General features: G+C 36.9%; 1 protein-coding gene across 1 annotated transcript in view; it reads right to left on the bottom strand.

Annotated features, from left to right (window-relative positions):
- BRCA2 (BRCA2 DNA repair associated) overlaps positions 1-16,142 on the bottom strand; it is a 95,300-nt gene that overhangs the window by 24,504 nt on the left and 54,654 nt on the right. The window contains 8 exon segments of the mRNA XM_006158439.3: positions 1,983-2,104; positions 5,483-5,627; positions 5,729-5,884; positions 9,111-9,465; positions 10,386-10,556; positions 11,867-12,054; positions 13,765-13,946; positions 15,302-15,729. Of these exon segments, the coding sequence (XP_006158501.1) occupies positions 1,983-2,104; positions 5,483-5,627; positions 5,729-5,884; positions 9,111-9,465; positions 10,386-10,556; positions 11,867-12,054; positions 13,765-13,946; positions 15,302-15,729 (1,747 nt within the window).

Genomic DNA, 16,142 nt, shown 5'->3' with positions numbered 1-16,142 from the left:
AGAAGGTCTACAACATTCAGCACTGTCACTGAAAAGAAATTATTATAACAGGGCTATTTTAGAAACTGATTGCTTTTCCCCTCAAAGAATTATGATAACTTTATTTTTTAAATTACTTAGAATCATGTTAATTTATACACCGACATCTTTAGAGATCATCTTAAGAGTCTTAGTGATAACTTACTACTGGATTTTTCCTTTGCCGGAAGGTGGGAATGAGGCCCTAAGGGACAAATCACTTGTTCACCTATAGAATGGCACATTCAGATTTAGAGCTTAGTCCTTCAATTCTCATTCTGTCCTCTCCTTATAATTTTCCTCCTTATAATATCAAGAAATTTTATTAAAATGATACCAGACTAATAAATATTTTCATTAAGTTTTATGGATAAAATTAACATATGTAACATTATTAGAAGAGTCAAAGAGAAATAATTATTCAGGAAAGCATAGTAACATTTTAAGCTGACTTACAGTAAGTATACTGAACAGGCTTTAAAAGCAAATTCATTTGGAAACAATGTTGTGTTGTAATATATGAGAATAGGTGGGTATTCTATTTAGAACCACACTGCTCATGGAACTGACAGAACATTGTTTATTTTGTAATCCCACTATTTAAGAAAGTTAAGATTATATTTAAAAGATTTATTAAGTCATAAATTAGGTAAATAAAATTAATCATAACTAGTAGTTTTCTTAAAATACTTTTCCCCCTCCCCACTACTAAGTGAACTAATCCTAGAGTTTGCATTAATTAGTTTAAACATTCAGGTCTCTAAAAAATTAAGTCTAGGAGGCAGTTTACCCTAATATATATAAGGATGTTCTAATACTAGTAACTAATATTTACATACAAATTTTATGTGTTAGCTTATTTGATCCTAAAATAAGATATTTTATAGCTGTTTATTCCCAATTTGCTTTGCTAATAAATAATAAATCCATGATTCCTTTTTTTTGTTTCTTTGTTTTTTTTTTTTTTAGTTTTTGCTACAGGGTACATGTACTCTTAAGAAAGAGAGAGGGAGAAATCACACTCTGGGGGGGATGGCCATGCCACAATCCCTTCTCTCCTCATCTCTCAGGACTTTAGGCATGTATGTACACATGCCTATCATGATTCTTAAGCCACCAGGAAAACTGGCCATGTGGGATCCAACGCCTTAACCTCCATGCTGCTTGCTGGCCTGCCATGATTCCCTTCTTTTTAAAGAACTATTTCCTTTTATTTATTATTCCATTAATTTAACCAGAGACAAAGAGAGAGAGGGAGGGAGAGAGGGAAAGTGAGAAAGCAAGCAGCCAGGTCTAGGACTCAAACTGTGGTTGGTCCAGTGCCTTAACCACCATGCCACCTGCCGTTCCCCCATGATTCCTTTAATTTTTTTTTTCTTGATTCACAATAGAGTGTATCCATACATGTGACACAGATAGAAGAAAAGAAAGAGAGAGAATACCCTCCGCAGAGTCAGGTCATACTGCAGCCCACTTCCTCCAGTCCTCCAGCATGTCTGATGTATTTCAGTCTGACTAGGACAAGGAATCTAACTGTAGAAACCATGCAGGAGTCAGCTTCTCCTGAAGAGTGCATTACCACTGTGCTATGAGCCAGTCCAAAGCCATGATTCTAAAGCCTAACAAAGTTTGGTACTTCTGAAGCTTTTCTGACTAAGTACCCTTAAGATAAAGGATTATAAAATAAATTCTAAGTAGGACCTGACAAAAAGCCAAGAACACAGAAACTAGGTTACTGCTTTGAAGAAACAGTACTTCTGTATTTTAAAATTACCCAACACAGAAAATGCTTGAACTCCCCCATCACCTATTTGCAATGGAATTAAAATCACACTGGTTTAACACATTGCTGAGGACTCCTAAAATGTACACGTCCCCTTTGAGAAATGCAACATCTCAACTTGCAGCTTTCCCACTTTGTAAGATGAAGATAGGACTCACTATATGTCCTCTTACTCTCTCACCTCAAGGTAACTTGGGTCTGGTGAATTCTTCACTGCTTCATAAAGCTCTGCACCATCTTGCAGAGCACGGACTTGCTGTCTTGTTAGTATATGTGATGGTATATGTGGCTTTGTTGTATTTTCTATGAAAAAAAAAAAAAAGACATCACTGATTGGCTAAGCCACAAATATTACAACAATGTAAACCATTAACAGAAAGCTGAGCAAAACGCACAAAGGAAGGAGATTAAAAAACAAGAAGTCATTTTATCTGAAAAAAAAATTTTCTAAGGAAATTTGAAACTGGTGTATTCATGGCTAAAAATGACAGGACCACGAGTAGCACAGTGGTTAAGCACTGTGCAAAGAGAGCTGGATTCCAGATGGTCAACCATGGTTTGAATTCTACACCCAGTGGCCTAAAAAACATGCCAGGTACATGTGTGTGACTGCTCAAAATCCAGGATGGAGAAACAGAGGAAAAGGGAGTGTAGCATGGCCACACCCTATCAAGGGCAGGGGCTTTTCTCTCTCTCCCTCCCCCACCCTCTGCCTTTGTCAGGTAAATGTGCTCTTTGGCAACAAATAAAATTACACACAGTGTTTACTTAATTAAAGTAACTTGTGCATTAAGAAAATAATTTCAAGATTTTTTTTTCCTGCTTTCACTACAGAGTGTGTGCACTCACTGGAAAGACACAGAGAAAGACAGTGAGAAATCACACCCCAGGGCTGACGGCCGTTTCACAGTCTCTTTATTCCTAGACTCCTCTAGGGGTTTTGGGCAAACATGCTCATGCTCCTGGTATGATTTTTTAAGCCACCGGTTCTGGGACTTGAACTGTGCAGATGACCATGTGGGATGCGGTACCTTAACCTCCATGATACCTGCTGGCCCTAATGATTCACTTTTTCATGAAAATACTGTGAGCTAGTGATAATTCTAAGCAAATAAAACAGGAATCCAATCTTTCTACAGATTTATACAGAATATAAAGTTAATAATATAGAAAATCATGAAGAAATTTAGAAAAACAAAATCTTGAGCAATAAAAGGAAAAGGTAGATTAGAAAAAAGGGCCAGCCAGCTGCATGGTGATTAAGGCAGCTGTCTCCCACATGGTCAACTGTGCAGTTTGAGTCCTGGACCTGGTTGCTTAAAAAACATGCTGGGGGGTGGGTGGGTGGCGGGGCAACAGGCGGCGTGGTGATTAAGGGAGCTGGACTCCCACATGGTCAACTGTGGTTCAAGGTCTGGACCTGGTGGCTTGCTTTCTCTCTCTTTTTATGGTCAAATTAAAATAAATAAATAAGCAAAATTATTCTTAAAAAGAAAGAAAAGCAAAGAAAACTATGCTGGGCACATGTGTGTGCATGCCCAAAATTCTGAGGGGAGAATGGAGAAGGGACAGTGTCATAATCATCCCCTGTGAGGGGTGCTTTCTCACTTTCTTTTTCTCTTTCTCCCCATGGAGCACACTTGCCTGATAGGGGAAAAAATAAAAGATAAAGTGAAAATTGAAGTTCTTGAAACATAAAAACATGAGTGCTTTTCTTTTTTTAATCTTTATACTATGATATTTATATCACTCTTAGGCTCACATGCTTTCTTGGGTGAAAGCTAGTGGGTACAGAGTTGGGATAAATATATTTTAAAAAATATTTATTTATTAAGAGATTTTTGCTACAGGGTGCATGCGCTCACCAGAGACAGAGAGATAGAGAGATAGAGAGACGGAAAGCAAGAAATCACCCCCCGAGGGGATGGCCATGCAGTAATCCCTTCTCCTCCATTCTTCTCTTGGATTTTGGGCTTGCATTCGCACACACAGAGTATTTCTGCCACATGTTTTTAATCCATTCATCGGTTCATGGACATTTGGGCTGATTCCATGTTTCAGCAATTGTGAATAATGCTGTAATAAACAGACATGCAAGTACTTTTCCAATGGAATGTTCTCCTATCCTTTCAGTAGATTCCCAGGAGGGGAACTACTGAATCATATGGTGGTTCTATTTATAGGTCTTTGAGGAACCTCCATATTGTTCTCCACAGTGGCTGGACTAATTTACATACCCACAACCCTAACCTTAACCCCTAACCCTAAACCCTAATCCTCCTCTCAGCATTTTGGTCACGCATCACACATGCCTGGCATGAGTTTTAAGTCACCGGGTCCAGGACTTGAACTGTGGTTGACTATGTGGGAGTCTAACAACATAACCATTACACAATATGCTGGTCACTGCCACAGGAATATTAAGTTCTAGTTTCAGGTATAATGACACATAAAAACAACAAAATTGCAACAACAAAAATGCGAAAGTGAGGGCTGGCCTTGTGGCCTCATCTAAAGGAGTCAGATATCACATGGCTGACTGCAGTTCAAATTCCAACCCCTGTGGCTTAAAAACATGCTGGGTGTGTTTCCAACATCCTGACAGAATAAAGAACGTGAAGAAAAAGGGTTATGCTGTGACCATGCCCCATTGAGGGAAGGGTGGCTACAAGTGCAGGCACTCTCTGGCAATTAAATAAAACAAAAGCAAAAGCTATATAATATAAATAGGATATTGAAGAAAAAGAGTAAAAAATAGCTTAGAGGAAGAAAATCTGATAGTTTTCTCCATTGTTGCTATTTTTGGAAACCTAAAAAAGATATTCTAGGTTCTAAGATAGGTCATGTAAGGCTTCCTTCTGGAAAGTACTATGGGTACATCAAGTCTGATTGCCAAAGACAGTTACAAGCATATAAAAGCTAAGAGTGCTGAATAACTGTGATAATTTAGGGTCAGTTTAATGCTTATCTGTATATATGTGTAGCAACATACTTTTAAAAATTTGGATTTAGAAAAATAATGTAATTATTTTTGTATTTTTTGTGTTTTTTTTTGGGGGGGAGAGGTTTTTGTTATACGGTACGTGCACTCGCCAGAGAGAGAAAGAGACAGAGAGATAGAAAGCGAGAAATCTCCTCCCAAAGGGGATGGCCACACCACGATCCCTTCTCCTCCATTCTCCTCTTAGGATCTTGGGCATGCACGCACACGTGCCCGGCGTGAGTTTAAGCCACCGGGTCCAGGACTTAAATCGCAGTCAGCTAAATGGGAGTTCACTGCTGGTCCCAAAAACCATAATTATCCAAGGATAATTTACTCAATTGCAAATGTTAAATTAGAAGTCTCTAGGGGGCCAGCAGTTAGCATAATGGCTATGTCGCTGGACTCCCACGTAGTTGACCGCAGTTCACGTCCTGGACCTGGTGGCTTAACTCACACCGGATGCGTGTGCGTGCGTGCCCAAGATCCCTAGAGGAGAATGGATTGCAGCGTGGCCAACCCCCCTGGGGAATGATTTCTCGCTTTCTACCTCTCTGTCTGTCTCTGTCTGTCTGGCAAGCTCAAGCGCCCTATAGCAAAATCCTCTAAAAAAAAAAAAAACACAAAAAAGAAAAATAGAAGTCTCTGAAACATTGCTCTTATATAAAAACTAAAAATTTATAATATATAACTCATTTTACCTTCATGAGCTTCAAAATCTGCTTGAATTTTAGTGAGTAAGTCTTCTAGTTTCTTTTGTTGGGCCTCTGCATATTTTGCTGCTTCTTTTTCTTCTTCTCTTTCGTTGCGAAATATGTACGATCCAGATGATGTCTTCTCCATCCACTATAATAATATTAAACAAAAAAATAAGTAAGGTAGAGAAGGTACAGTCAATTTGTTTTAAAACAAAGAAATACACAGTAAGTTTCAAAAATATCTTGTACCTGCATAGGATATGTTCTTTGAATAATGATATCAGCACAACCGACATTTCCTCCATCACTGAAAAGTGATGACAAGGGCAGAGGAAAAGGTCTAGGATCGGGAAAATATCCTAGTTTCGTATACCAGCAAGCAGGCCGGGTTCTGTTAGCAGAAATCTGGACAAATTAATGAATACATTGATTTAGAAGTTAAATATATATTAATTCTATTACAGATTTCATAAGAATTTTAATTTTTTAAAAGGTTGCTTTAAAAATATTCATCTCTTGGAACTGGAAGGTAGTATACCAGTACAATTTGATGCTCTGTGAGGCTGATCTACATGGGAAGGTCTTGGATTTGCATCTAACTGGGCAACGCATGAATGTGTTATCTAGTGCTCTAGCTCTGTTTTTCTCACTCATGGAAGAGATAAAACAAGTAGGAAAACTGTATAAATGTGAAAATACTTTCAAAATATAGTGCTTCTCAAAAATATTAAAACCTTAATGCTACTTAAATATTTCTATTTGAAAACAAATATGAGGGACTTGATTTGAATAGATGGATTAAAATCTACTTGTTTACCAAGATTTTATCAAAAAACCTGCAAGGACAAAGGTAACTAGAGAGAATAGTAGATACCACCTAAATTTTGAAAGCTAAAAATCTGTTGAATAAGTAAGTGGTACAGCAGCCTGAAAATGATTAGCTGATAAAAATAACAAACGTTTATATAGTTCTTATTCTGGTGCCTGGCATGGTGTTAAGTGCTTTACATAGATTAACATTTACTATTCACAACAATCCTAAGACTTATCTACATTTTACAAATACAGATATATTTTTATCGAACTGAAGTATGATGGAAATTATGCAACCTGCCCAAGGTTATTCAGTCATCAAACTGGAAGGAGCCAATATAACACAAATAATTAAAGAGAAACACTTAAAAATTGGAAGCAAGAGGTACCTCTGAAGGTAGGACCATAAGGTGGGGCTGAAAATAGTAGGAATAGTTGAAATTTGGTATAAACATACTGAGACTTCAGGAAAGTCATGATGCACATTTGCACAGAAACACAGAAAAATACGTCATGACTTTGCTGATGACCAAATAGTTATGATTAAGACTCTAAGATTTTGGGTTTTCTCTTCTATCCCACACAGCCAGGTGGCTGTTTCCCTTACACTAAAACAGAACCCAAGAGACTACTTTCTGGAGAGGCTGAACCACACATATCCTAGACTTTGGAACACCAATTAGAGACAGCTAAAGTGGGAGTGAGATGAAAATGAAGTGAAAATCCTTATGAAAATGAGACTGAAAATGAGTCTCCCTATTAGTTTCCATAACCCACTGCTCAGGTTTAAATAGTCACTAATTAAAAACCCAAATCTCTACCTCATCATTTTTAAGTTGAAAAACCCAACCTTACATAGAACTTCTAATCATCTCATTGGCACCCCTCTTTTGAAAAGAAAAGATCAACCAATGATGAACAGTTTAAGAAAGTCTCCAACCTGAGAGACTTGAACAAACAAAAAAAATGGTTCTCATAGAATAAAAATGAAGGGAACAGAAAAAACTAAAATTAAATATTAATTAATAGTTTCAGAAAGATGAGCAGACATTCTCTTTATTAAAATAAGAAATGGAAGTAATGAAAAAAGAAAAATACATTTAGGTAAAGCTATGGTTCTTTTGAAAATTGAATTATTATTTTGCTGGTAGACACAAATTCACTTAAGAAACCAAAATGAGACCTAAGAACTATCCTAGAATGAAATAAAATAAAAAAGAGAGGAAAATAGGCAGAAAGAAAATTAAAGGACTAATCTAGGTCAACTGTCCAAATATTAGGAGTTCCAGTAAAAAGAAAAGAAAAACATGAAAGGGAAGAAATCATCAAAGAACATCAAGGAACTGGCAGGTGGCGTGCTGGTTAAGGCATTAGACTCTCACATGGCTGACAGTGATTCGAGTCCTAGACCTAGTGGCTTGCTTTCTCTCTCTCCTTCCATCTCTCTCTTTGTCTCTTGCTGGTAAAACTGAAGAATAATAAATAAAATTAAATAACTCTTAAGGAAAAAAAAAAAGAACCATATCGAGAAAATCCCCTTGAATCAATGAAGGACATGTGTTACTAGAACAAATGCCACTGAGTACACAGGACAATGATTTTAAAAAAAGGATACCTAAAGCATCTTATACCACTATGAAATTTCAGAATACTGAAGATAAAACAAACTTTAAAAATTCTTAAGAACAGACTACATAATGAAAGAATGAAGCTAAAAACATCACTGGCAAGAAGATAAAATAACTTCAAAATTCTGTAGGAATTGTTCCAATCTAGAATTCTATTTTCAGCCAACTTTTAATAATGAGTCTCCAAAAGCTCCCTTCCTCAAGAAACCTGAGAGCTGTGTGCCCACAGAACTACAGAATCAGTCTAGAAAGATGATACAATCCAGGAAATAAGTCTTCTAATACAGAAAAAGGGGAGAAGAATTTCCAGAATGACAGCTGAGCAGTTTATATTACAAAATAACCATTTCAGAATGGAGCAGGAGCATGGATAAGTAGAGAAGGTTTTCAGGAAAAAGAAATGAAACTGATGGAGGTATTTTAACATATCAGGGAAGAATTTTCTAGTTCCTACACGGTATTAAATCAGTGATAAGCAAACTAAAAATTAAGAAAAAGAAAAAAGACAGTTAATACCTTCAGAAAAATCAAAGTTGTAAAGAAAGGAAATGTGGGGCCAGCAGGTGGCGTGGTGGTTAGGTGCGCTGGACTCCCACGTAGCTGACCACGGTTCGATTTGCGGCCCTGGCAGCTTGCTTTCTCTCTCTCTCTCTCTCTGTCTCTCCCTCTTTCTGTCCCTCTCTGGTCAAATTAAAATAAATAAATGAATAATTTAATTAATTAAAAAGAAAGGAAATGGGATCACAATATATTATGTGAAAAGCTGTGAACACTATTTTTCATAGTCTTTATACTAAAAGCACTGGATATAGACTTCACTAAAAAAATATGCTCTATTAGTATAGGGAAGATGGTATAAGAGAGCTAATTCTTCATCTTCCATAGTAGTAAGGTACTAGTCAATGTCTAAACTAAAGAAGAAAAAAATAAGGTAAGAGTAAGGGTTATATGTACCAAAATAGAATATCTATATGAATTTATTACTGCTCTTTAATCAGAACTGCATTATTTTTGCTCCAGAAATATCTCTGGTCTTTCCAAAAACAGCACACAAAATTTATCTGAAGAATCTGCTTCTTACATAAGATTTATCAATATATTTCTAAGACATGTAGTAGCCTTAATAACCTAAGTAAATTTAAAATTTTAAATATAAAACCACTCTGAACACTTGCATTAACTGAATTTACCTTTAACATGAGAGATTCTGGGGCTTCAAGAGGTGTGCAGGCAACAGAAGAGCCCACCAGTTCTGCTCCATGGGTGATAATCTTCTGCCCAATAGTCAGTTTACCATTCTTTACAAGAGCTAAGAGGGGAGGATCCAACTGTGCCTTAACAGCATACCATCCATCTGTAAGTTCAATAGTGGCCACTTTTTTGGTATCCACACTACTAGTTTTACTGCTAGAAATTTCAGATATATTTGTGCTTGATGAAATTATGTCACAAACACAAAGAACAAGTGTTTTGGCAGCTGTATCATCCCTTTCCATTATCTTTTTAATAGCAGATCTCCGGCTTCCATCAATTTCTATATCATATCTAAAAACGAAAAGAAAAATCCATGTTTTAGGAATTGTGACTTTAGAATTTCATTATAAAAAGTCACTGAATAGGAACAAGCAGTTAGCGTAAAGGCTATGTTGCTGAACTCCCACGTAGTTGACTGCTGTTCGAGTCCCAGACCTGGCAGCTTAAACTCACGCCAGATGCGTGTGTGTGAGTGCCCAAGATCCTGCGAAGAGAAAGGAGGAGAAGGGATTGCGGTGTGGCCACCCCCCGGAGGGTGATTTCTCGCTTTCTGTCTCTCTGTCTCTGTCTTTCTGGCGTGCACACACGCCCTATAGCAAAAATCTCTCCAAAAAAAAAAAAAGTCACTGAATAATTGGCAATAAATACTAAACAAATTTATCCGAGAGATACTGAAACAAAGAGAATTTAAAATTTTTTAGTTAGCAACATATTGTTTTATATCGTTAGACTGAATACTGAGAGCAAAAAAAATGCAAACATGCCTTATTAACAATTTCCAAACAGTAGATCAGATTAGTAAAATCAGATTAGTAGATCAGATTAGATTTTCTCACACATCAAGAGGTTAAGAGAAAGGGAAGCAAGAGACCTATGAATGTGTGATCTCTCTTCAGTGGAAGCTGGAGATGACAAAATAACAGCTTTGCACAACATGAACAGCAGTGTGGGATGGCAAATGGCACTGATAGCTGGTTCCTATGCCATTGTTGACATGGAAGTCACAGACTGCACAGAAGCCTGAACCATACTGAGATATATGAATTACATAATGCTTTAAACTTGCCCGGGGACCAGCAGGTAGCATGGTGGTTAATGTGCTAGACTCCCCCATATGGCCAACAATGGTTTGAGTATTAGACCTGGTGGCTTGCTCTCTCCCTTTCCCCCCCTCTCTCTGGTGAGAGATAAATAAAATAAAATAAACTTGCCTGTATTTTAATTGAAGAAGCACCCTTTCTGGGCTTAGGCATCTGTTAGCAAATTCTTTAGGAAAGGAAAATTCCATAGCTGCCAATTTCCACACAATCCACCTATAGTGATTATATACCCAAATTCTAGAAATAAGCTTTGGATCCACACCTGGGGTGTCACACAAAGCCCTAAATAAATAAAAACAGAATAATATAATAAAATCCACATAGGCACTGAATTCAATTATAATTCTTTGCACCATCAACTACATTACACAAGACCATTCATTAAATACTTATGAGTTAATATATGATCTGTAAGTAATATAATTTTAAGGAATTATGTAACAAACACAAAGGTATCATTATAATAAAAACTATACTTAATATACCATCGGTATAGTTCTTTCAACTAGAATATATTTGTTCCTGGAAAAACAAGATTCTTAATTTAAAGTACTGTAGTTCTATTTTATAATCTTCTTAAAGAGACTATCTGTAGAAAACATATCCAAAAACTCTCTTCCCTAGTACTGGTGCTACTTGACAACATGTCCTTTCCTAAAATTTCTAACTCTTTTACTTTTTTTTTTTAAGTTTATTTTATGAGAGAGTGTATCAGAAGACCATGTGTGAGAGACAGAGAAGCAATCTCAACAGGGTGTCCTCACACCATGATCTGCTTCCTTCAGCCCTCCAGCTGGTCATCATCTTGAGGACACAGATGCCTGGGTGCTTCAGGTCAAGTTGGGATATGAATCCACAGCTGACCATGTGACTTCCAGTTGTGTTTATTTGCTTTGTTATCTCAAGTACTGAGAATAGTGCCTGGCACATAGTAGGTACTCAATAAATACTTGTCGAATGCTCAGAAAAACAAGTAAGAGCTTTAGCACTTTATGAATCCTGCTCACTTGATTACAGGGTAATCATGTGTAACGTCTACATAAGCAGTCTACTTAGTGCAAGAAAATAGTACAATTGTTTTATCACTTTCCCTAAGAACTTATAGCAATGTTTGCTATGTAAGACACATGCAAGATGTAAATAACATTTGTTTTTAAAATATTCCAAAAAACTTTTTAATATTTTCAGGAAAAAGTGTTTTACTACTTTCTCAAAAGTATACATTTTGGAAAGAAAATTCACAATGAAAGAGAATAGGACATAAGCATGTGTATGTCAGGGGTTGTCTACCATAAGACCAATTCAAATATAACTTATTAGCCTTTATTTTGTAAATGCATATTTAAAAAGTTCCAATTTAAGAAAATCCAATTAATTAAATCTCAGAAGAAACCATATTCATTTTTCAAATGGATTCAACAGAAGGCCAGCTGAACTGTAAGTACTTAAAATGACTCAGTACATAAAAATGGAACTTCCAGTAAATTTTTTAAGTCAAGAGACATAGGGAATAGAAGAAAAGAGAATCGGTGAAGAAGAGAGGGATGATGGAAAATACAAAAGCTAGCATAAAAATCTCTTGTATAAAATACCTATAAAATTCTTCTTTTCCGGCCTTTCCATCATTAGAAGGTATGAGCCATCCACCATCAGCCAACTGTATTCCCCTTCCAGCCCATAAACCTTCCTTACCAAAATAATCCTCAATGTGGAACTGAAATGACTCTGCATTTTTGCTGTTAATTTTTACACAATGTTTAGAAATGCCATACATGTATAGCTGCACAAAATAAACAACAGAAACATTTGATAGTGAATAAAATTAAACAAAATAAACATGTTTCAAAGAATTAAAACAATTACAACAAACCAAAACTGAATTTACCAAAAAATTTTTAAAAATTTTCATTTAAACATGAAAATACTATAAAGATGTTTTATTTAGAAGACAAAAACTTAAATGTAGAATAAATAACCAATGTAGTCAAGAGCCTGCTGCAACTTTCCATTTCCCACATTGGTGCTTCCTGTTAAATCTGCCATAAAAAATAATTTAACTTTCACGAAACCTCTTAAGTTAAAAAATTTAGAAGAGAAAGAATAGAGAAGAGAGTATGTATTTTAGGGAATTATGACCTGATACTCCATAGGCTTTTGAGGTTCACTCATATGTAAAGTGCTTAGAAGAGTCTCTAGCATATAGAGGATGTTCAATAAATGTTAGCTATTAGAATTACCAATTTTAGGGAACAGCAGATGGAGTAATGGTTATTTTGCTGGACTCTCATGTAGTCAGCTGTAGTTCAAGTTCCTGATCCAGAGGCTTAAACTCTTGCCTGGCACGTGTGTGTGTGTGCCTGAGATCCCGAGAGGAGAATGGAGGAGAAGGGACTGAGGCATGGCCATCTCCCCTAGGAGGTAGTTTCTCACTTTCTGTCTCTCTGTCTCTCTCTGTCTTTCCGGCAAGCACATGCACCCTATAGCAAAAACTTCTCTTCAAGGGAAAAAAAATATAGAATTATCAATTTAATTTTCACCTCTCCTTTGCTTAAAATTCTACCTAGATAATAGCAGTACCTTAACAAGAATTAATTTTTGGGGGAGAGTTTTTGCTATAGGGTTTGTGTGCTTGCCAGAGACATACAAAGAGATAAAGGGAAAGTGAGAAATTACCCCTGGACGGAGGGTGGCTACAATCCCTTCTCTATTCTCCCGTCAGGATTTTGGGCACACACATGCACCTGCACTGATTTTCAGGATGCCTGGCTTGGGACTTAAACCATGCAGTGAGCTATGTGAGATCTAGTGACTTAACCTTTATGACACCTGCTGGCCCACAAGAATCATCTTTTTAAAATGTAAATAGCTGTTAGAAGATTCAGAGCTTTCAATTAGTCATACTTTAATTTTGACAAGACTACTTTCCTCTCATACCTAGTTGAGGGCAGAGTCACAAAACACGTAAGATTTGGGGACCAGCAGTTAGCGTAATGGCTATGTCGCTGAACTTCCATGTGGTCGACTGTGGTTTGAGTCCCAGACCCGGTGGCTTAAACTCATGCCGAGCATGTGTACGTGCGTGCCCCAGATCCTGAGAGGAGAATAAGGAGAAGGGACTGTGGTGTGGCCATCCCCCCTGGTGGGGTGATTTCTTGCTTTCTCTCTCTCTTTCTCCATCTGTTCTGGCGAGCGCACGCGCCCTATAGCCAAAAAAAAAAAAAAAATCGTCTCAAAAAAACAAAAACAAAAACAAAAAACAAGTAAGATTTAAAAGGGAATGAAACAGTGATTTTGAAGCACAGATCAACTTGGAAGCACACAGCAGGCCTAGAGAGGCAAAGGAAGTTGCCACTGCAGTATATTAGGAAGCTGAGACTTCATTCACCTATCCTGTGGCAGTTTATTCATTTTTTTAAACAAAACAATCTACAAATATTAATAAAATTATGCTTTGTTATAATAGTTATTAGTGCTTTATATGAAAGTGTACCTGTTTATGAGATCGTGCAAAAGGAGCTCTGCCTCCCACTGCAGTTTTCAGAGAGATTCTAGGCAGAGCAGATGTTTTTGTAAGATACAGACTACCTGGCTGCGGGAAGACACACTGACTTTGTTTCTTTTTAATTCGTGTATCCTGTATATCCCTGGCATTCTGAAGACTTGTACTTAAATCTGTTAAGAGAATAAATAATTAGCAAAAACAAAATGGAATGCAAAATTAAGTTAAAATATATTTCCCAGAGGACAAGTGTGCTTGATGAAGAGTGAGAAAGAATCTCTCATGGGGAATGGTCATACCACAATCCTGTTTCCTCCCTTTCTCCATCCTTTCAGAATTTTCAGCATGTATGCACATGTGCTGGGCATTTTTTTTTTTTTTTTTTTATAAATGCATTTGTTTTTAATTTCAAGAAAAAGTTTCAGGTTTTTTTTTCTGAACCTTTAACTTAATTTACATTAATTCCCTAAGCATTGTCACAGCATACAAAATGTGATTTCCCATCCAGAATATACTGCTTAGTGGCTTAATCATGCATGTTCTTATCAAAAATTTTCCATTTCTAGTTTCTAGCATTTTTTTTTTACCCCTATTTCTGACCCTCTGTCCTTTCCTACCCTCTTCTCACACTATCTCTGGTGTCTACAGTTGTCTTCCATTCCTTCCCCCTCCCCATTGTATTGATCACACAATTTCTTAAATAATCTAACTACTTTCAATTTGTCAAAATAAACAAATAATGATGATAATATATTAAATAATTCTTAAAAAACAAAAATAGAAACCAGCAATTGGCGTAATGGCTACATTGCTGGACTCCCATGTGGTCGACTGTGGTTCGAGTCCTGTACCTGGTGGCTTAACTGATGCAGGGCGCATGTGTATATGTGCCCAAGATCCTGAGAGGAGAATAGAGGAGAAGGGATTGCGATGTGCCCCCCCCCCCCCCCCCGGGGGGGGTGATTTCTCACTTTCTGTCTGTCTCTCTCTTTCTGGTGAGCGGACACGCCCTATGGCAAAAACTTCTCCAAAAACAAAACAAAACAAAACAAAAACAAAGGCAAGGGACCAGCAGATGGAGTAATGGTTATATTGCTAGACTCCCACATAGTCAACCGTGGTTTGAGTACCAGACCTGGATGCTTAAAACTCATGCCAGGCATGGTGCTGAAAATCCTGAGAGGAGAATGGAGGAGAAGGGACTGCGGTATGGGTACGCACCCTTGGAGGATGATTTTTCGCTTTCTGTCTCTCTCTCTCTCCAGTGAGCACAGGAGTTCTATAGCAAAAATCTCCTCTCTTTTTAAAACAAAACAAACAAACAAACAAAAGGCAATAGGTAGCTATCTTTGAAAGAAAATATTAAAATAATTTAAACCTAATCCTTGGATTTAGGAAATCTAAAGCACTGAATGAGTTTTAGAAGTGATTAATTATCAAAAAAGGGAAAAATCTTCAGAACAGTATTTGATAAGAAAAACAGATTATTATAAGGCAAAAATTTATCATATAAGTTATCATATAATACCTAGAGGTTCTTCATATTTTGTGAAAATCACAGTTGCTTCTTGACTGGAGTTGTTTTTGTTAAACTGATGTATCTCGCTGTCAATAGTATTTTTACTACCACCAGAGTCATGTTCATCTATGTTCCTTTGGTTTTGTTTCGTTTCCTCTAAATTCATATTCCTGTTCACACACTGCTCTTCTCTGTGAAAACGTGACTTAGGTTTAAAAGGTGGGACAAAGACTTTGGTTGGTTTGTCTGTAGTAATCGAATGCCTTATTTTTTCATTTCTTGTAGCAGAAACTTTATTCAACGGCTGCCCTGAAACTGACAAATTGCTTGAGGATCCTTCCAAAGTCAAGTGTTCATAAAAATGAGATTTAGACAGAAATGCTTGACCAGGTATGGTAAAATTTGGTTCCTGTATTTCTTTTTGTTCCTTAGATGCGCTGCAATGGGGAGAGAATATTTATATTCGATTATTTACCAGTAAATGTATACATACAAATGTTTGGGAATATGCCTTTTGGTGAGCCTCAACTGATTGATACATAGCAATTGAATCCTGCTGTTTTGCATTCCTATGACTGTCATTTCGAAGCAACCCCACACTTTTCAAGGATATAAACATTTCTCACATGCTTATTCCCAGACTTTGCACAGCCTACTTCACACATAATACAACAGCATCTGTTAAACATGAAACCTCTCAGTTTCTCAGTTTGCTTCCTTGAGTTCTATCAAAGTACTCCTTACTTAACTCCTTTAACAAAAAGATCTACGCACCCTCTTCTCTGATTCATGCCTTCATCTAAACTCTAGACCCTGTCTAATAACTCAGTCTCCCCAGGAGCTCTATTTC

Source organism: Tupaia chinensis, unplaced genomic scaffold (assembly GCF_000334495.1).
Source record: "Tupaia chinensis unplaced genomic scaffold, TupChi_1.0 Scaffold000597_1, whole genome shotgun sequence".
NCBI lineage: Eukaryota > Metazoa > Chordata > Mammalia > Scandentia > Tupaiidae > Tupaia > Tupaia belangeri.
The sequence above is the reverse complement of the archived record's forward strand: the minus strand, read 5'-3'. Positions and strand labels throughout refer to the sequence as shown.